Source organism: Stigmatopora nigra, chromosome 10, assembly GCF_051989575.1.
Source record: "Stigmatopora nigra isolate UIUO_SnigA chromosome 10, RoL_Snig_1.1, whole genome shotgun sequence".
Classification (NCBI taxonomy): Eukaryota; Metazoa; Chordata; class Actinopteri; order Syngnathiformes; family Syngnathidae; genus Stigmatopora; species Stigmatopora nigra.
This window is the reverse complement of record NC_135517.1, coordinates 5,893,993-5,915,649: the sequence shown is the minus strand read 5'-3', so window position 1 is coordinate 5,915,649 and position 21,657 is coordinate 5,893,993. Positions and strand designations below refer to the sequence as shown.

The 21,657-nt window shown below is 39.2% G+C and overlaps 1 protein-coding gene across 12 annotated transcripts in view; it reads left to right on the top strand.

The window, feature by feature from the left end:
- The window catches only part of cadpsb (Ca2+-dependent activator protein for secretion b), a 53,185-nt gene that overhangs the window by 1,985 nt on the left and 29,543 nt on the right, over positions 1-21,657 (top strand). For 5 of the 12 annotated variants that reach the window (XM_077727232.1, XM_077727224.1, XM_077727223.1 and 2 more), the window contains exons 1-8: positions 10-593; positions 9,344-9,457; positions 11,189-11,521; positions 18,487-18,567; positions 19,006-19,239; positions 19,757-19,878; positions 20,460-20,571; positions 21,287-21,426. In XM_077727232.1, coding sequence (XP_077583358.1) covers positions 261-593; positions 9,344-9,457; positions 11,189-11,521; positions 18,487-18,567; positions 19,006-19,239; positions 19,757-19,878; positions 20,460-20,571; positions 21,287-21,426 — 1,469 coding nt within the window. In that variant the 5' untranslated portion in view covers positions 10-260. Of the gene's footprint in view, positions 1-8; positions 594-9,343; positions 9,458-11,188; positions 11,522-18,486; positions 18,568-19,005; positions 19,240-19,756; positions 19,879-20,459; positions 20,572-21,286; positions 21,427-21,657 lie in introns of those variants that run through there. The other 7 variants (XM_077727229.1, XM_077727227.1, XM_077727225.1 and 4 more) reach the window with 3 other exon arrangements.

Here is a 21,657-nt window from a genome sequence, read left to right as displayed (position 1 = left end):
AGCAGGGACTGGCCAATAAACGAGAGGATACACGTAAGCATCGACGCGGGCTCGGCGCAGGCGGACGATGCTCAGTGTGAAGCAGTATCAACGCTCGGCACCGCTGACTTCTTCCCAAAGCACCGAGCGCAACCTGGGCCTTTTCCCACACACTACTAATTCACACTACGGACACACTCGAGGTGAGGGGGAGGGGGAGGGGACCTAATTTGGAAGGTCAGGCACTCAAGTAGAAAGGTCACCGGCGTTAAAAAGGCAAGATGTTGGATCCGTCGTCTAGCGAGGAGGAGTCCGACGGGATAGTGGAGGAAGAGAGCAAGGAAGTGATGGCCCCTCAGGCCGGATCCCGCATCTCCCCGAGCAGGACAAGTGAGGGCTCGGGTGGGCTGGCTCCTAGTAGCGGCCGCAGCAGCGCCCGGCCGACCAGCCCTAGCCCGTCGGCAGCCAGCGAGGAGAAGGACGACCTGGAGAAGCTGCAACGGGAGGAAGAGGAGCGCAAAAAGAAGCTGCAGCTCTATGTGTTTGTCATGCGATGCGTCGCCTATCCATTCAACGCTAAGCAGCCCACAGATATGGCGAGGCGACAACAGAAGGTAAAAAAAAACACTCCCACCCCACACCCCCATCTCTCATTCTTGCGCTCTTCATCCTTTTGGTCCTCGGCGCAAGGGCATCGTTCATAATAAGCACATGCTGCTGAGACACCTCCTTTCACATCGCAGATGTTGTCATTGATGACCTACATAAGCTACTGTACGGATGTAGAGGACGTGGAGAGGAGGGGGAGGGCCTATATGGTATATATGTAGGGAATTATTTAAACCTCAATGAAAAAATGAAGAAATAATAGGTGCAAAAAATAAATAGATTTGAAAAAATCATTAAAACCCAAGTAGGCGGGCATTATAGTATGGCTCCACATAGTGGGAAGGGAGGACACATGGTGGTGCAGAGCTGCAGACCTAAGTGTGGCACACGCACAAAGCTCCCAAATGGGATCAATTGTGTAGCCCGTAAAGCACATTCAGAGCGCAAAGAGCTGTTTCAAGTAGAATTTAGATTAAGGCTTGTTGCCTTTAGCTACCAAAGGTAAAACAATGTAATTCATAAAAGCCTTTTCGCTATACGTTAATTTGGCCTCCCAAGGTGACTTTTGAGCTCAGATCTCCTTAATAAGAGTCTAAAATCTGCGACCATGAACATAGATAACAAGTTAATATGATTCAAGTAGCAAGGTTTTGATAATTCAAAATATATTGATATTTTCGCTCATTGGTTTGAGTTCAGGTGCTGTTTTGTTGATGCGTCTATGTAACCCATTTAGGTCAAGTCGTCCCTACTGTATATTCTTAAATTCACCGCAGCATAACCTAGCTCTCAATGTTACTCCTTTACTGATATTCTCACTATCTGAAATCAATCGGAAATTCTACATATAGACCATGCAAAGTAATTCAACACCTGTAAAGAAATTGCACATGCAGCTCTCCCTTGTATTGAAATGTTGATCATCCTTAAGACACAGTATAGCTGACATTTTCTGCTGAGTCACGAACAAGTCAATTCCAGCGGCTAACCTACAATTTTTTATGTGTCTGATAGTAGTCCCTTTTGGCTGAGGTTGTTGACAGTTGAATGAATTCTTATATCGGGCAGCTCATACGGCTGCATTGCTTTGGGCTGTGGGTGAGTGAATACCTGGACAAAACAATCCAATTTGCAATGCAACCCGATAAAATAGTCTGTCTATAGTTGTACAATTTCATTCAGTCCACAATCCTATGAATATATTATTTTGGGGAAAATTATAGCAAAATGGTAGCCTGGCAGTTGAGTGGTTGGTTAGTGTTGTCGGCCTCACATCTCTGAGGTCCTGGGCTCAAATCCAGGTTGGTCCACCTGTGTGGAGTTTCCATGTTCTCTGTGTGGGTTTCATTTGGGTACTCTGGTTTCCTCCCAAGTTCCAAAAGCATGCATGGTAGGCTGATTGGACTCTCTAGATTGCCCTTAGGTGTGGGTGTGAGTGTGCATGGTTGTCCGTCTGCCTATTCCATGCAATTGGCTGGCCACCAGTCAGCTGGGATAGGCTCCAGCATCCCCGTGACCCAAATTGAGGAGGAAGCGGTTCAGAAATGAGTGAGTGAGTGAATGAATGAATGATAACAAATTGTCATGGACAAAAAAATGTCAAAAAATATGGAACGAGAGTAATTACATTTAGACCTTTACCAAACAGTCCTATAATGTAAGTTCCATTATGTGTCACCTCATGCTCAGCAATTATTTCAATGGATTCTAGCCTTTGTTGAAAAAAATGCCGCCTATAAATACATTCCACTCAGCACAGACCATTACATTAAGGCTATTATGGATTACTCAGAGAAATATGATAAAGCAATTGGTTTGTAATAAAATGACTCAAAGCCAAAGCAAAGCATATGGAGCGGCTTCATGGTAATCTGTTATTAGAGGTTCTGGCATAAAGACAGCAGTCAGTGATGGACTATCACAGAGAAACAGGCCGGGCTTCCAAATACGTCAGCCCCACTGCTGCGTCTTCAACATGTCGCCATAACCTTGCGAAAGGGCGACACAAAAAGGGGGAAATTAGCTTTTGAATGGCAACGGAAATGTTTCCCGGCTGGTGACTGAGACAACTCTTCTTTTAAGATTCTATATGGGGCTACTGCTTCAATATTCATATTCTATCAGGTAAAGTAAACTTAGATTTAAGCGTATGTCATTGGCTTTAGACATGCAACAACTAATTGCACGATTGCGACTAAAATGCACATTTTGGGAGGAAATTATTGAAGTCACTATTAGATAAATAGACAAAAAATTAATGAGGGTATGGCTTATATGCGCATAAAAAGACGACATCAAAAACTGTAAGGTGACTAAGACGAAACGGTATTACACAAGACGGTGCTCGGACGTTTGGTCGCTGGTCTTTTGGTCGCCGGTCTGGCCGACACGGTAACTTGAAATGATAAATGTACAAAAATAAACTAATTCTTTTAGGTAGTGCCTGATACTACAATGCACCTTTTGGTCTGAAGAATACAGTAATTTCTTTCTTAAATGCACCAGTATAACCCACAGTTAGGATTACATTGGAAAGCAGTGTAATCCATACAGCTAAACTGAAGCCTCAATCATGAATGGGTAGTATGTTTTGATCATCTTGTGCCCCCCAAGGGTCTGACAGGTGGCAGTCAGTTAGTGCTTGAAGGTTTTTCTACACTTCACAGGTGGTGGAGGTCAAATATTTAGTGCGCCCTCTTGATGTAACCGTACACGTGTGAATGGATGGCAACATATTATATCTTGTAGGAGATGACAGGCCTATTGGTGGTGTCAGAGACCTCCTCAGCAGTTGACTTATAGCGGATTTCTCCTCTACTATTGGGGCTCACTGACTTTTAAATGGCCACAATATTGTGCGGCGGGTTGTCTTAAAGTATTAAAATCAGGAAAGTTAGTCATCACTGACAGATGGTGTATCGCTTTCTGAAAATGTACCTTAACTATTACAGTGATCAGTCAGTATTCATTCATTCAGGCGAAAGGCAGACCACTCTCTAGATTGGTCACCAGTCAATTGTAGGGCAAGAACATTAGTCAGTATTATCTAGAAAATTACCATTATATTACTAAATATTGAATCAAAAACATTACACACTTTTGTCGGCCTAACAGCTATGGGATTGTGGGTTCAATCCCAAGTGAGACCTAACTGTGTGTAGTTTGCATGTTCTCCCCCTGGTCTTTCTCTCTCTCTCCCCCTCTCTTATGGTCTTGGCTTCCTATCAGAGAAGTATGAGGGGTCACCTTTTATTTTTATTTATTGATTATTAAATGATAACTCCTTTTGTTGTCCTTTAGGGATATTGTCCTATTCTGCTGCAAATATTTCACATTCCAATTAGTCTTTTCAGGTAGTTAAAACCACATCACTTTCAACATTTAAGTCTGTCACACAATGCCATGCACCATTTCCTTATATTGTCAATCAAGTTTAACATAGCGGCTGATGGGTGTGTTTTAAAATATGAAGGGGGCCAAAAAAAGAAAACAAACAAATATTTTTCCATATCAAATCAAGAGAAAGTCTTTCTCATTAAATGAACACATCAATGGAGAAATTCACCCAGCGACATAATGGATCTTCTCTGATTAATTTGTCCAGTTTATGTGATGTGTGATATATTAATCAGCCTAAGCGTGGCATTTCAGCTAATGGATGAAAGAGGTAACATGGTAAAAGATTGGAACTAAATGTGACATGGGGATATGAAATGGGAATGTCAGAAAGAGGCAAATGTAAAATTCAATGCAATTAGAAATGATTGCGTGAGTAAAACAATAGTCAAACAAAAAAAGCCTTCAAATTTCATCCTACACATCATTTGTACTGTTTATTCTCACTTGTTTAGAGCCAGTGATAAAGCAAAATTGGAGTCAGGTGTTGCGTGTTAAATGCACATTTGTATGAGTCAGCATCATGTATTATGCTTTTTAAGCTTATTTTATCTCATTGTCACTTAAAGATATTGCATTTTAATGTGTAGATATAAAATCTCTGAACCATTCGTGTGTACAAAGGAATCACATGAGAGAATGTCACTAAAAGGGAATTCATGTGGAATGATTTGCATTATTAGGTAAGAGCTCTAAATTGTGTTCAGGCACATAAAGGGCATTCTAAAAGAAGCTTTTCAGACCCAGTCAAAATGTTGTGGTCGAATGATTTATTAACATTAGTGGCAAAGGTGGTCCATCTGTGAGTAGAAATGATTCCTACAAACCTAGTTTGTGTAGGTGTAAGTGGTCGTATGTTGTAAAATAATGCACACATTTAAGTAATTATGGTGCATTTGTTTTGTGAGGGTTAAAAACACATTTGCTCTTTTTGTTTAGACTACAAAGGAGCAGGAGTTGATGATTTGAACAACACATTTTAGTCAGTATAAAAACAGCAATTGGAATAAAGATAGATGTTGGCTGAGCAGTTTTTGCCTGACACTTTCAGAATGAGTGTTTCTCATTTTGTCTCTTACGCAGTTTGCAAGTGCATCCATGCGCTGAGTTGAAAACCTCATCGCACATTCTGACGGCAGCCCCGCACCAGTTGATTTTCTATTTCTGTTGTGCACGTGTTAATTAAACCTTTATGTTCCAGCAGAGTCCACGTGATTCTGAACGGTAGAAATGAACCCCCTGGCCTTGACATGCAGATGAGAATAAAACATTTTGTCATAATGGAGCAAATCCACCAAGCTTAAAAGGAGCTTAATGTTTGTTAATGTATCCATCCTGACTGATTAATCTGTGCTCCCATTCAGTCTTTCCCTAGAAATTATAATGGTATACAAAACATTATTCCATGCTCTCAGTGCTGTGTAGAGCCCATAATGTTGTTTGCTGGCGATATTCTGGGCAGTGGCGAAGCAATGATGTTATGGTAACAGCTATAAATGTGCACTAGCACAAAAACTATTTGTAAAATTAATTCATGTGAGCCGGATCATTTTCGATATAATATTTGGATTTTTTTTAGATTAAAAGAACTGGTTTAAAAGCCCTAAATATTCAGTTTTTTTATAGATCTGAAACAATGTTGCTTTAGCTGTTTTAAAATATATTTTTAGATTTTTCTAAATGATTTTTGAACCAAAAATGATTTAAAAAATGACAATTATTGATTTAAAAGGGGGAAAATTAGGAAATTGAATATACATCTATACTCTTCATTTTAATTTGATCCTAAAACAGAAAGTCGGCACTCATTCAAATTCATTCAGATTCAAATATAGGCATAAAAATGTAAAAGAAAATAGAAATTGAGATTTTTTGGGGATCATTTAAAATGATGATTAATTATTTGAAAACTTACTGCAGCAATCTTCAAATAGATCACAAACAAGTATAAAGTAGTTAGGTGCAGATCCAAATTAGTTTTGGTTTTGGTTAGTTTGCCCGTGACTTGGAGGCATTCTATCAGGTGCTTATTATAAGATATGAAAGTCTTCATTAATGTTCAAGATGTCAAAGTACATTTTGCATGAATCTGCATTTGTATCTCATCTCATTTTCTGAACTGCTTTATCCTTAGGGTCACGGGAGTTGCTGGTTGTCGAAGTGGTTTGACTTAAAAAATGCAATTGCAATTGAAATAACAAACAACATAGTTGCAAAAATTAACTAAGTCAGTAATTTCTGCATGAAATTCTGGAAAAATTGAAAATTGGAAGGTGGCGACCTTATTGAGGATAAAGCAGTTCACAAAATGAGATGAAATTAGGTAATTTTCAACCTCTTATCAACTCCACTCCAATTTCGATAACCACATTTCTTTGTGAACTTTTTGAAGAGCCCTGCTGACTTCAGCTTATAAACCATGGAAGCACACATGCCTGTGCCATTTATGTCATAGTTGTGTAAGGGCTTATTTTCTGCTTGGTACATGCAGAACTGACGACTGAGGCTGAGCAGGATGGGTGATATGAGGTTGTGGGTGGTGCGATCATGGTTGTCTGTTACGAGAAGCAGCTTAGCTGGTGGTGAACACAGTGTTCCCATGTGTATACCAGCAGTGCCTCAACTTGTAGTATCACGGCATAATGGAGACTGCAGACATACACCATGTGCGTTGTGTGTCTGCAGAGCTGACACCTGGCTGTTTGCTGACCCTGACAACTGCCTTTTGTCCTATAGTGCCTCATTTCTATGTCTTTTACTGCAAATGAATGTGTACTTGTCTGCCTGAGGGATAATAGCCTGAGCAGCCGTTTCTTTTTTTGTATTTCTGTGACCACAAAGATTTCATTAGGCTGGGATTGCTCTATTTGAATTTGCACAGCTGTCAGGGATTTTATGCTTACAGGTGATGCTTGCATTGTGAGTTGAATGTGGTTTTGGTTGTCATAAACCAACAGAGCAAGTTTAAATTCAAATACAGTACTACTGCTATTATGAGGGCACACTCTTATTACATTTGTCTTACTCTTCTTTGGGTATTATGACAAGCAATGTTATACATGCAGTGTTGGTAGTTTTGTGTACATGATTGGTTCAGTAAGCACAGAGATGAGGGTGTTTTTCCTTGTTGTTAGTGGTTTGTGGCATTCACACACCCAAATTACATCACGTGATTCAATATGGTTGCCCTGTAAATGCAGAATAAAATTGCAAAAACTGATGAATCAATTAGAATAGCACTACATGTAAAATCGAAGTTAGATTGAGTAGCAACAATGGCAATGGCTTAGGAATCACCTAAGCATCAAGACATTGAGTCAAGTTTTTTGAACAGTGACAAGGTTTTCCTTGCATAATTCAGGTTCCCGGTTCTTCTATTGATACATGTGGGGTGATTAATGTTTAATTCAATGGCACAAATGAATCATTGGACTGTGCTGCAATCTAGATACCAGCCAAAGAGAGCCAATCAATATGCGGCAACTTTGGCAAGTAGGAAAAATATGTCCTGGGAATTTGGAATCAGATGAAATTGTAGGCACTTTCTCTCGCTCATCAATCTGGTCACTTTTCTGTACAGTTCTCCAATCAGCAATCTCTCGCTTTTGCGCCCAGAATGTTAATAATGTTGATGAAAAGATTAATCGTCTGTCACTGGCCAAGCCACAGGAGGGCTCAACCTAATGATTACTATAAAACAAGTCTATATTGGAATGACTTATTTTAATGTTGTATACACAACCAAGGAAAAAAGTCAAAGTAAACAACTAATTCCGCTGACTGCTGAATTCTGCTGACTCCCGTTCACGTCACGGTCATTTTGTTTTGCATGAAAATGTATCATTTCATTTGGAAAGGGACTCCAAATTCCAGATTTCAGATGACTTGCAAAAGATACATCCTTGTGTCAAAAGCCAAACATTTTTATGCTTTGAGTATAGTTCCTATATTTTTGGATATGTGTGTGTGTGTGTCTGGGTGCAGGCTCACAGATGTTATTTAGATTGCTTCACAGACACATGATATTGAATTCTTTTTCCATTTGCCTCCCACACTAAAATCTGTCACTTGCTAACACATGCAAACTTGCATACCCCCCACACATACACATTTACACACATACACACACACATTACCAGCTGGTCCTCTTGCTTGTATGATATAGACGACAACTTAAAGTACAGGCAATGTTTCTCACAGAGAGATGGACACTCCATTGATTTTCAGGTCACTGCCTCTTTTCAGGTGTTAAATCAATTCAAGGACATTTAGACCTGAGTAAGGTGAAAAAATGGAGAATGTTTGAGACATTTATTTTCTAATTAGGTTTATAATGTGCATATAAAATATAATAACATTGGAGCAAATGAATTAAAAGTTAATCGTCTCTATTTATCTTGCATATTTTGCAAGATTTTAGTCAAATTTATGTGCAAAATAGGTTGTATGCTCTTCACTGTATGGTTGGCATTAATTGTGGCCTAATGATTCTAAAGAGGGAAGGGAGCCGTTCCATTTGTACTTCCTTGTTACGGTTTCTTAATCCACTCCTGAGGTCATGAGCAAAATATGGTGCCTGTACCAAGAAGATTTTGGATCAAATAAGACAAAAGGGGTTATTTTTCTATCTCGTGGGTGATGTCTTTGTATGCTGGTAGAGTTGAGTGCGTGACATTGAGCTTCTTTTACTTTACCCCGGGAGCATCCAGTGTATTTCATGGGCCCAGAATAGCCCATCTTTAAAGCTGCAGAGTTGGGAGAGTTTTTTCAGGCCAAATGAGGATGCGGCGGTGAACTTATAGTGTGCAAACGACAAGCCGTTGAACATGGATCCCAAAACAGACTAAGAAGATGGGGAAAATGTTCTTTAGAAGTCTTTCTTAAACAAAATGAGCACACAAAATAATTCAACTTGGAAGCTACAACAAAAACAAAGCAGCTGAGTTGGTAAGCAAAGTAAGGAGAATCCAGAAAGAGTAAAGACTAAAGTGTTGCAATATCCATTCCGGTAATAAAGTACGACCAAAACAGCCCAACCGAGTCGGCGAGTAAATTAAGGACATAAAATACAAAAATAAAGCCTTATGTAGGCTGGAGAAATCTGAGATGAGAACACAGCGGTAACCAAAGTGATAGTCCGACTGTCACCGATTGTGAAAGGAGTCCTTAGATACCCTTCTACTAATGCGCTACAGGTGTATTACACGGCCCTGCCCACCCATTCAGCTCCATTGAGAGTGCTTCGGAACTAAGTTCAGGCGCTGACAAGAACATTTAAAAAGTAGTTTTAGCTAATGTGTGCCCTTTTCTAATTGCCTTTTAATGCAGCCCTGACCTTTGTCTGCCCTTGCCTCAACAGATAACAAAGCAGCAGCTTCAGCAGACCAAGGATCGCTTCCAGGCTTTCCTGAACGGAGATACGCAAATTGTGGCAGATGAAGCCTTCATCAACGCTGTGCAGAGCTACCATGAGGTACCAGCATCCCATAATCACAGTGGCACTACCTCAATCACAACCATTTTTCAATGAGTAGGGTCTGGATGACTTTTTGAATTCATCACTGACTGAATGCCGGTCCACACACATTATTGCTGATTGCAGGAGTGTAAAAATGTGGCTGGCCGAAGCAATTTTAGCTCTCTCTAGCTGTGCAGTTTTCGGACCATAAATCCAAACCCCCATCCAGAATGTCACACTTTTCCATGTCAAAATGCTGAAATCCATGCGGCTGAGTGATAAAATGGTGGCTGAGGCTTCCCACTCTGCCGATTATGACTCAGACTGTGTGTTTGACACAACTGTCTTTCTAAGCTTAGTCTCTTCATTCTACATAATAATGTAATTTGTTATTAACATGTATGTCCCAAACATGACAGGGAAATTATATTCAAGGTCAGTTTATTAATGCTAACATAACAAGCAAAGTCATGATGTAAAATTGCTGATAAATTATTTTTGAGAATCGTGCCAGGAAACAATTGCAAAATTACATTGAAATTACATTGAATTTGAGGGTTTTCTCCGTGTTTCTTCCCACAAAACATGCATGCTCTGTGTTTCTAATGTCAGTAATCTCTTCAATCCCAACAGAAAATGCCCTAAAAAAATACTAGAGATTGCATTCCAGTTGGTGTTGCAAATGTGTGGTTAGTTCTGAAATTCTGTCTGCTAATATTGGCCAAAGCATGTCTCTTCTCAGGCCATCCGCATACATCCTTTTACAAACTCTCCATCATTGGACGGCTTTGAGACTAATGCTATATGGGCCACAAATAGGTGGCCTGCTTAAATCGAAGCATCACTGTAATCTTAATTACGGGTGAAAACAGATTGCTATTTCCTCAGAACCACCATCATTTTATTTACTTTTCATCATTTTCTCAATTCTCCTCCAAGCTGTTGTAATTTTCACCATGCTGAGTTTAATAATGGCGCCGAAAATTGTATTCTTTAAGCATTGAAACTTGCTGCTGGCACACCAGACACATGGGGTTGCCTTTCACCTCTATGAAAAACAAGACAATTTTCTCCATTTTGACAAAAAACATGAAAAATCACTGATGAGGGGACCAGGCTAAAGAAAAAATGGATAACACAATTTCTGCCAATAGATGCTGAACAGATATAAATGCTACCTGGTGTTAGTTCTAGTCTGCTGCTTTCATGTTTTCAGTGCATGCTAAAACAGTGTGCCACTAGTGTACAATATAGGAACTGACAATTTCAAAGAAAATTACAGAAAATATAGATTTTTTCAAGTATTGCAGATTTTTACTGCGGGCTGTATGGTAACCCAAGGCCCGCAGGCCGTAATTTCCATTTTTTCCCCACTATTTCATAGGGAATACAGTCATAATGACTGTGTCACCTGCATTTGATTGCAATCACTTTTGTCTGTCAGACCACTCTGCAAACAGCAGATTTGAAATCATTAATGTCACATCATGCCTTTCTGTGCAATTTGCTGTCGACTTTCATCCTCCATCCGCTCAGTATCTAGCAAGAGCAACTCTGGCTTATTTTTCATTTTTCTGAGCTAGAAAAACAAAGAGGGAAAAGAATGACATTTAATGATTGCATTCTTGAAAAAGTTGGATCTTCGCGACAAACAACAGTATATGAATAGAACATTATATTTTCCAGGGGAGAGCAAGAGTCTATGCTGTAACCATTAATCTTGCATCCTTATATCTCACCCCAAAGGTGTTCTTAAAGAGTGACCGTGTGGCTAAAATGGTCCAGAGTGGCGGCTTCTCAGCTAGTGACTTCAGGGAAGTTTTCAAGAGGCACATTGAGAAGCGCGTACGTAGCCTCCCTGAGATCGATGGCCTGAGCAAGGAGACGGTCCTCAGCTCCTGGATGGCCAAGTTTGACACCATCTACCGTGGCGATGAGGATCCGCGCAAGGCGCAGCAGCGGATGACGGCTAGTGCTGCCTCGGAGCTCATCCTGAGCAAGGACCAGCTGTATGAGATGTTCCAGAATATCCTGGGCATCAAAAAGTTTGAACACCAACTGCTCTACCAAGCCTGTCAGGTATGTAAATCAATTAAGAGTTACTAAAGGTAGTGGATTCAGGTATCAGTAAACATCTTTGTGAAAATTATTCAAGAGACCTTCTTTCTGACATATAACTTACCATTTTTCATTTACATTTTTTTGGATGTTTTGCTTGACATGCCTAGTGAATAATATTTATCATAAACATTTTGGACATTTATCTATATCAGTGGTTCTTAACCTTGTTGGAGCTACCAGTTTCATATGCGCATTCACCGAACCCTACTTTAGTGTAAAATAAAATATATATATTTTTTCAAATTCATGGTATATAAATTCCTCCAAGCAATGTCATGTGATCATCTGCAGCCAGCGATGGTCAAGCATGATGAGTCAATGTGTCTTGACCTCCTTGGCAGAGGCTCCATCGAACCTCTGATACTGACTCATTGAACCCAAGTTAAGAACCACTGATCCATATCCTAAAGTAAAAGAAAATTCTTCCATCTCCAGAGATGAATGAAGTAATTAAAAGAAGCATACGGAACAAGTGAATCATCTTTTTGATTAGAATGTAATTGAAACCAACCTAGATTAAATACAGCTGACAATTTTGACTACTTTACTTCTGACATGTTCCGGGAGAGAACATCACTTGTCACAATCCGTTTCCTTGCTGCTGCATTTTACTTGGATGGAACTTTAAAAGCTCAATTATACCGCTTGCAGTTTGTTCCCGTTCGCAACGTCCTAGGTATTCTCAGGCATACTAATCAATCTGACAAATTTCACTGCCCGTGAAACGTCTATGACAAGACAGATGCAGTCATAACACGTCTTTTTTTTTTTTTTTTCTGGACGTCTCGGCCTGAAAACATGACATTGAAACATTTCCCTTGTACTGCAAAGGAAGTTTAGCACTGATACAAAATGAAACCTCTGGTTTTCTTGCAACATTAAGCACTGTTGTCAACGAGGATCAATATCCAATATCCAAATTATCAATGAATTGCGTATTATTGGCATATGTGTACATGTTGCGTGAAGATAAGTGGTTCATAAAATGAATGAATGAATTGTTGCTTTAAGGAGTCAGCTACAAAGGTAAGTTTCATATAAATTAATTCCACATTTACCAAATAGCTCTTTAGCTTTATAAGATGTCTTTTTCTATCTTTTTGGCCATGTCTTGATCATACGTACATTCTCATTTACGCCTGTTGATTTTCCGTTTGTCGAAATGCATTCAAAGTAGATTACAAATCATTACTTGCCTTGGAGCAAAAATCTCTTACTTTTGCTTTAATTTGTCAGCTCTCTGTATCTGGTAATGCCCAATGCTTCACACTGGGCTCATGTGGCATATAACTCTCTTTTCCTGCTATCTTTCTTACTCTACTGCTCTCGGTGGGAATGTTAAAAGCACCACTAATGTATTCCTTCTTCAGCAGCCCGATTAAAAGTCTTATCACGGTCATATTTGGAGGAAACCTCCGGCGTGTGCTAGCAAAACGTGTTTATTCAACACATGAGACAAACATCCTTATGACAATAAGTAGTAGTTTGGAGGATCTCAGAAAAACTAAGACAACCCATGCATCCATAAGTATATGTTGACAATTCTGAAGAAATCAGTCAGTATTGTCTTAAAACCTTGTTTGGATTAAATCAATACATGCTCTCTTCCTCAGTGGGATTCATTAACTTGATGTCTAATGCGGTGCTGTGAGACATTTCCATAGCCTTCTTTCTAATGCCTTTGATGATGATGCTTAACCTAGTTTGGATGAGTTTGAGCTAAAAGCAAAGATGATGGTATGAGGTCACAAATCTGCATCCAGAACATCTGCAGATGCTCTACTTCTTAGCACCATAAGACCAGTGAACAGGCAAAAGTTTAGACATTAAACACACTTAATCCATTCTTGCAAAAAATCCACATCTCTACTGGTGACTATCAATAAATGAAGTAGAATTTGCATAAAAACAATTTAAAATGTCTCTTTCCAAATGCTTACCCCAGCTGTTTTAAGCATCTATTCTTATTCCTCTTGCTTCCAAATGAATGCATTATACCCATCTAATGATGACTTTCAGCATTTTCTCAGTAAGCAACCAGTCGCTATCAATTATCCCTGCCTGCTAAATGATAAAATCCTCACTAGGAGGCAATTCCGTCAGCGGTGCACAGTGCTGCTGGGATTTAATGAAACATTTTGCTAGATTGCATGGGACTCAGAGACTAGCAGAGTTTTACTATCATGGGGGATTTGCATTTTTACACCCAAATACCAAAGATGAGGGAGCTGTTAATATTTTTAAAGAATGCCGAAAATTAGAGATAAACACCTGACCATTAGCAGTAACACTGTTTTCTATTTAGGTTTATAAATTGTTTATAAATTGCAGTGTGCTAAACCCTTAATAATAAAGCATCACATTATTTACATTATGTGCACAACAGATTACACTGGTTTAAAAATTAGGAAAATATGAATTGTCAGAGATGAACTTGTCTAATTCTTACTTGCTGTAGTGACCTGAACTAGAATATAACAGGTTTTAGTGCTGTCCGGCTTAAAGTATTCAAAATATTTCATTTTAAAGTATAATTACACAATAAGTAAGTACAAAAGTTCTCCCTGCTTTTCCCCCTGTTAATAATTTGTACCATAGGCAGAGATAATTTTTATTAACTGCTACTTTGCTACACTACCACTTTTATTGCGACCACAAATGGCAATCTACATCACCACTTATGTCTTTATTTGCATCTCATGTTGACTTTTTTCGTATACAAGCTTTATTATCAGCAGCCTCAAGTATATTCTCTTTTATGTTTCTTGTTGCTTAACTCAGGATCAAACGTGGCATCTGTTAAAATGTGTCCCTATAGCCCTGCCAAACACACAACTGTAGATCAATTATATACATCAATAAGCAAAGATATAACATACAACGGAATTTATGAATTTAATGGGCCGACAATGTCATTCACACAGGTCAGCCCAGGTCACATTTTTTATACACAAAATTAAAGTTGTGACTTTTTTTGACAGCACTTTTGAAAAAGAGAATCTTGTAATTCTACCACAGACAGACTGCATAGCGAGGGTCTAAATATAGAACAGATGCTTCAACTCCTCCTGGTGCCATTCAGCTCTCAATCTGCCCCCTCTGTCTTTTGTTGTGCACATAAAAACGCCCGTGGCTGTGCTAAGCTGTCAACTGCCCACATACTCATCTAGCGTGAGGGGACTTACATTGGCGGAGTTCCTAATGTCATGCTCACCTTTAACTAACTGCGTGCCTGAGCTGCTACTATGGTCAACTACTTCTGGCTTTAGCAGCCACAGTTCTGCCAGCTTTGATATCGGTCGGAGGATGGACCTTTTTAGTCTCTCTGATTTGTCATTAGATTGCTTGTCAGGTTATGTTACTCCTATGAACACGCTGATATCTATGACCTTTCAGTAGTTGGCGGCCTGCAAAGATTGGGGTGCTGAGGGATCAGCGGGTGCTTGCTGCTTCACGTCGGCATTGACCTCCAACTTTACATGCCTGTTATTCTTTTTTTAACTACCATGTTAAAATAATTCACTTTCATATGTATTATATTGACTTGAATTCAATTGAATTGAATGCTTTTATTGTTATTTAAATAAGTATAATGAGATTTAAGTGTGCTTGGCCCTAATGGACAATTGCACAAGTCTCCCTGATTTCCCAAGCGAGTCACATTTTTGTTGTGATCAAATTGTGTCGAGTCATAAGGTTATGTCCAGTCAAGTCAAAAGGTTATGTCAAGTCACGTCACAAGGTTATGTTGAGACAAGCCGAGTCACAAGGTTATCAAGCTGAGTTGCAGGATAGTCAAGTCTTCCCCGATGTGACAGAGGTGCATAGCATTTTCTTTAGCTTGTGGGATTTGACAAGTGACCTTTTTAGCAAAAACAGGACAAAAAAACAAGTAGGCTTTGCAGATTATATTCTTGATTTTGTTAAAGGAATGTAGTATTTTCAGTTTTTGCAGTTAAAGTCACACTAGAACCATTTTCCTCATCCCAGAAGGCAAATGGTAGAGTTCCTTTGTTTCTTTCAGGCACTTAAGCCGTGCTTCATGAAGCACAAATAGACTTACTAACTAACGCTGACAGACAAACAAACAAAAAATAAGGCACCCAAAATTTTCGTTTTAATCTTTTTTCAACTTTGGAATAAATAGAATGTTTTTCTTTACCTGTTAGAGAGATAACATATGGCTTGTGTCCATATACAATATTAATAAGGAAATACAGAAAAAAACATCCTTTGAATATAAGCTGTATCGTTAGAAGCTGCCTGGTACAAATGGAGAGAAAAAGTAGCGGCTTATCGTTTGAAAAATATGGTAATCACAGAATTGGTACCCTAGGAAACCATTCCCCTGTCAATGTGCTTCACAAAATGAACCATTTTAGATATGGCTATGTAAATATAGCAAAGAATGGATTATTAAAATGCTCGTGCTTTTAGGAACATTGTGTTTGCCATCGTTAACTTTCAACCTGCATTAGGGACTAAAGATGAAAATTAGCTGTAGGCTATAATCTTAAATATTTACACATTTGTTCATTAAAATGAATATAAATATGTTAATTAAGGGGTGATGTCCTTTATTAAATAAATCAAATTTGAACATAAACTTCAAACTCCAACCTAAACGATAAATGAATAAACATCTATCTTACTTTCACATATCATGACCGAACACAATCCTATTCTTAACCCCCGTTTGTCTGTCCATCATTCCTAAGATTCAATTAAAGAAGACAACACGCACACAGTTGAGTCAAAGTGCTTTGTCACGCTATCGTTCCAAATTGTCCTTTGTGTCCATGCGTGGTACGATCAATTGATTTATGAGTGGACATGTGCTGTGCCATTCTTGTGAGTGTTTTGACAAGCATCGCAGGATGGCTTTCAGAATGAAAGGCAGACAAATACTCAAGGATAAAAGCAGCAGGTCAGGTTAAGGACGCTTTTCTGGTATCGGATATGTTGAAGTAGCCTCTGCAGGATGCTTAGACTCTTGTCCAACAGCACTCAAGTGCAGGCATTTTACTGCATCTGGTGGCAGCGTCTGATTATATGCTCTACTAAACAACAACTCTAGGTTATGCAGCAGGGTGCTCGTACATGGCCTGAACTGTCAACACACTTGACAGTCGACATTCACTCTTCTCAGTTGAACACACTACCTGAAAGACATGAACTCACGATAACCATTATCTGCGAATGTGTACATTGTCCCTTTTTGATGTCTAATATGAAGCATAGAAAAAGAACTGTGTGGCGTATGTGCTAAGACTACCCACTGTGCCGCCAGTTGAATTCATCTGGGGGAAAAAAGAAAGAAAACGGATAAGTAAAAGAAAAGATGCTGTCTGTTTTTAAATAGACGTTTCTTGTTTAGAGTCCGAGTAAAAATGACAAAGAAAAAAAATCCTAAGGTTCTTGCAAAGGATTAAAAGGAAGAATCAAGACAATCCAGTTCAATTTCCGTATTTTTGAAAAGTGGCAGTGAAGAAACCGACGCTTGGCTTTTATGTGTCTTATGATTTATATGTTATTGTTGTACCCACACTACACTGCTGGCTAGGAACACTAGAAGCATTTTGGGGCGTTCTCTTGATGATTTAAGATTTGTTTCTTTGAGATTTTATAGAACCTAGTAACCCGCCCCTAGAAGCAATAATCTCTGGTCTCATTAGAATCACATTTGCTAAGAGCAGGAAGAAATAAAGCATAGAACTGTAAGGATTCAGGACGCAAGAGACATCAGATCCTGACCCTCTTTCCCTGCGTCAGCTAATTTAAGATTCCCATTTATTATTGATAAGAGGGAGCCAAGAATGTATCTGATTTTCATTCCTCCTCTAGGGCCAGAACTTGCAGCCTTGCTTTACCTTGCATAGTTTTTGACTTCTGTTTTCATTTCAGTCCAAACATCGTTTTGTTGTCTGAGCTTTACTGTCTTGGCCGTGTTTTATGCCAACCACCTTGCAAATCAACAAGAAATATAACAATTCACACAGTAGTGCCTTTCATTGGTCTCTAAGGTGATGACAGCTCTCTGCCTGTGAGACAGTGATGGATTTTCCTTTCAGTCTCATCTGTTCAATTTAAGCTGGCTAACACAACGTGCTGCTATGACTACAACCTCTTGCAACAAACTGACCAGATATGCAATCTGTCATAGAGTAGTTGATTTTCTGGCTTTTTTGTAGGTTGCTTTAATTCCACATCTCATTCTCCTTGTTTTATTTTGTCAGCTAACTTAAATTGGGAAGGGGAATTAGAATTCATTATTTACACATACCACTTATATGTAAGAGGGTGCTTGAGCTTATCCTGGCTATGGGCTGGAGGCTGGTTACTCCCTAAACCGGTTGCCAGGCAATCGTAAAGCACACCAGGCAAACAGCCTTTCCCACTCATAATCGCACCTACTGAGAGTGTCCAATTCGCCTGCACATGCATTTTTTTTATATACCGGGAGAAGACTCGCACAGGGATATGATGCACAAGGAGCCCATGATTGATCTCAGAAGTGTAGTAAGGCAGACTTGCCAACCCATTTCATCATCGCGCCTCTGCCATTGAGAATTTTTTTTTTGTATTTTTAAAACTTATCTGTTGTGTTGAGTTTACTGCAACCATACAGTAGTCATATCTCAAATATTTGCTCATGTCAAAACAAAAAATGCCGAAACAACAGCTCGAATATCATAAAATGTAATCATCTCACGGAAATCTCTAGGCAACACTATGTGAAACATTTAAAGGATTATATACTCAAAGAATCAAATATTTACTGTGAGTGTACCTTTCCTTTAAAAAAATAATTTAAGCTAAAACTTCAATGTGAGAAATGTGATCTTACTGATGACCTTTTGAGTACATGGCAGACCGTATTTATCAAATGTGATCTCATGGAGTTTCCCCATATGTTTGTATAGCTGGACAATTTGGATGAACAGGCTGCACAGATTAGAAGAGAGTTGGATGGCCGTCTTCAAATGGCTGACCAGATTGCAAGGGTGAGATTGCCTTTCTTTGTCTACTATGTTATTGAAAAGGTGTTAGTCTCTCTCTAAAAAAAAAGATTATTTTGACCACTTCCGGGAAATACAAGTTTTCTTTTATATTTGTGTCCAGTATTAGATGTTAAAAAAATGATTTTTTTGGGTCTTTCACATCACTGAACAAGATTCTTTCCACTGGGTTGAACATGATCACTTTTTTTCTATCTCTTTGACTTTCATCTGGCATTGGAATTGCATCCAAATGTTGTGGAAATAATTGCCAAGGGAGACAGCACCTGTGTTTTATGCATTTACTATCATTCAATAGTTTTTGACTGCTTTTAGGAAGCAGTTACTCATCTGTTACCAGTAATGATGCATTATTTGCCTCTTTTAGGAAGGACGTTTCCCCAAATTTGTTACCAGTAATGATGCATTATTTGCCTCTTTTAGGGAGGACGTTTCCCCAAGTTTGTGTCAAAGGACATGGAGGCAATGTATATTGAGGAGCTCAAATCTTCAGTGAACCAGCTGATGGCCAATTTGGAAAGCATGCCTGTATCCAAGGGTGGAGAGTTCAAGCTCCAGAAACTGAAGCGAGGACACAACACCTCCATAATCGACATGGGCCAGGAGGATGAAAACACGCTCTCAAAATCTGATGTGGTTTTGTCTTTCACTTTGGAGGTAAAATTCTTTACATACAGTGACAGAGCTGCCAAGTACTACACATATTCTGTAGTTCACCATGCCAGTCTTTGTCAAACTACTAAATATGCATTTTGTATCAAAAGTACAAAATTAATGTACACTAATACCTTGAGATACGAACTTAATGCGTTCAGGGACCAAACTTAGATTTAAATACTTCGTGGTGCAGTGGTACACTCGCGGGCAGGCGTGGGCTCAATTCCCGCTGGCGGCCGTAAGATTGGCAGTGCGGATGGTCATTTGTCTCTCTTTGTGCCCTATGACTGACTGGCGACCAGTCTAGGGTGTAGTCTGCCTTTCAATCCCACTTTGTCTGTGTCAAAGTCAGGCAGAAGAGCCACTACTGTACCATCAGGTGGCCTTAATTTGCATTTATTATCCATTGTTTTATAGGGCCTTTAAATCACTGTTAATGAGTGTTGTTGAAGTTAAATATCAATTGTACCTGGCACTAAATGAGTTCATAATGTGAATGATCACTATGACTATATAGGTGGTGATCATGGAGGTGCAGGGGCTGAAGTCTCTAGCCCCCAACAGGATTGTCTATTGCACTATGGAAGTGGAGGGAGGAGAAAAGCTCCAGACTGATCAAGCGGAAGCTTCTAAGCCAACGTAAGACATACAGGGACACATAAACTCAACAATAACATCACATTTGCATGTGCTTTTAATGTCATTTGCAATTGACTAACGTTAATCCAACAATGCACCCAATTACCCTTTACTCAAAGTACTTTCTGAGTTGTATAGATACTATTGTCCATTTAAACTAATTGGAGACAAGCCTTTGGGACCTTCTTGGTATATTGCTTTAAACAACTATGGTTGATAAAGCCGGTGCAAACAGCGATCTACAAATCTTGCCACGTTCAGATTTTAAGATGCCTGGTGTATAAACTGCATAATTCATTTAGCACAAGTGTCACAAAGATGGATTATTAGTGTCACTGTGTGTCTATAAAGAATCTGTTCTCTGAACTATTCTGACTTTTATTGTGCAATTATGTTGCAGATTGATAGTGTCAAATAAGAGCATACCTTTTCATTAATTTGAGTGTCATGAAACTCTCTCTTTGCCAAAGTAAAACTTTCTGCCAACCAGCAGTAAATAGCATTCAAGGCGAGGCAGTCTTGTGGTGTTGTAAAATGTGATGGGAGCCAACTTCTGGAGTCGATTGTGTTATGTCTTTCAGATGGGGGACTCAGGGGGACTTTACCACTACACACCCTCTGCCTGCTGTCAAGGTAAAACTGTTCACTGAGAGCACTGGAGTACTGGCACTGGAGGACAAAGAGCTGGGCAGGGTAAAAAAACATTTATTCAAATAATGTGTACATTTTTAAAGAACATATCTCCTAAAAGCATTTGTGAAAATGTGTTATGGTCCAATGCAATTAGAAAAAAAAGAACCTTAATTGACCTTAATTGTAAATTGCACATGCACTGCTATGGTATTATTGGTCAAATCCCCCAGATGTATGAATTTCGTGTGAATATTTAGTCATGTTAGTTATGCAAAAAACTAAATCAACTCTTTAAATCAGATCTGTGAAAAGACTTACAGTTTATACAAGGCTCCAAAAAGGTACCACAAATACTATAGAGCAGTGAATTAGGTTTTCCAAAGTCACTTTTACATTGACAGAGATCTGTGTGTGCTTTTTTTTTTCTTTCCAACCAATGTTTAAGGTCAGATTAGTATGTATTGGTCCTTTGGGTAATGTAGGTCTGTGTTGATACATTGGTGATGTCCTAGAAAAGGTGACCTTGGCTGTAACAAGGCCTTCTGATCTCCCACCGCGACACATACACTGCTAGGAAATCATACTTCCTCAAATTGCTTTATTGCAGTAAAGAGAGATGAGACAGAGGCAGCAAAAATCGGTGGCCTGTTCATTTTTCTTTGTTTCTTTTTCATTAACTCACAGAACAAGCTACATGTATAGGTGACTTAGTAAAAAAAAAATCAAGTCACACCAAAACATTGATCTCATATGTATTGATTTGCTTTAAATGCAGGTTGTCCTACATCCAACTCCCAATAGCCCAAAGCAGTCTGAACTCCATAAAATGGCCTTGACCAAGGCTTGCCCTGACCAAGATCTCAGGATCAAACTGGCCATTCGTATGGACAAGCCTCAAAACATGAAACACTGCGGGTGAGTAAATAGCTGCGTGGGTGTCAGTTCTGGGTATCCATGCCTCTTTAACATATTAAAACAAACTTCATACAAAAATCATACAGAAAAAAAGTTATAAATATTCACTGCACTGGATAGATTTTCTTGTATGCTGAGCGTGTGTGACTAGTGTGCAGGTTTGCACCTTAGAGGGAAAGTTGGTCATCATCATTGATATGTACAGGGAAGTAAACACTACCCTCTGGTGGA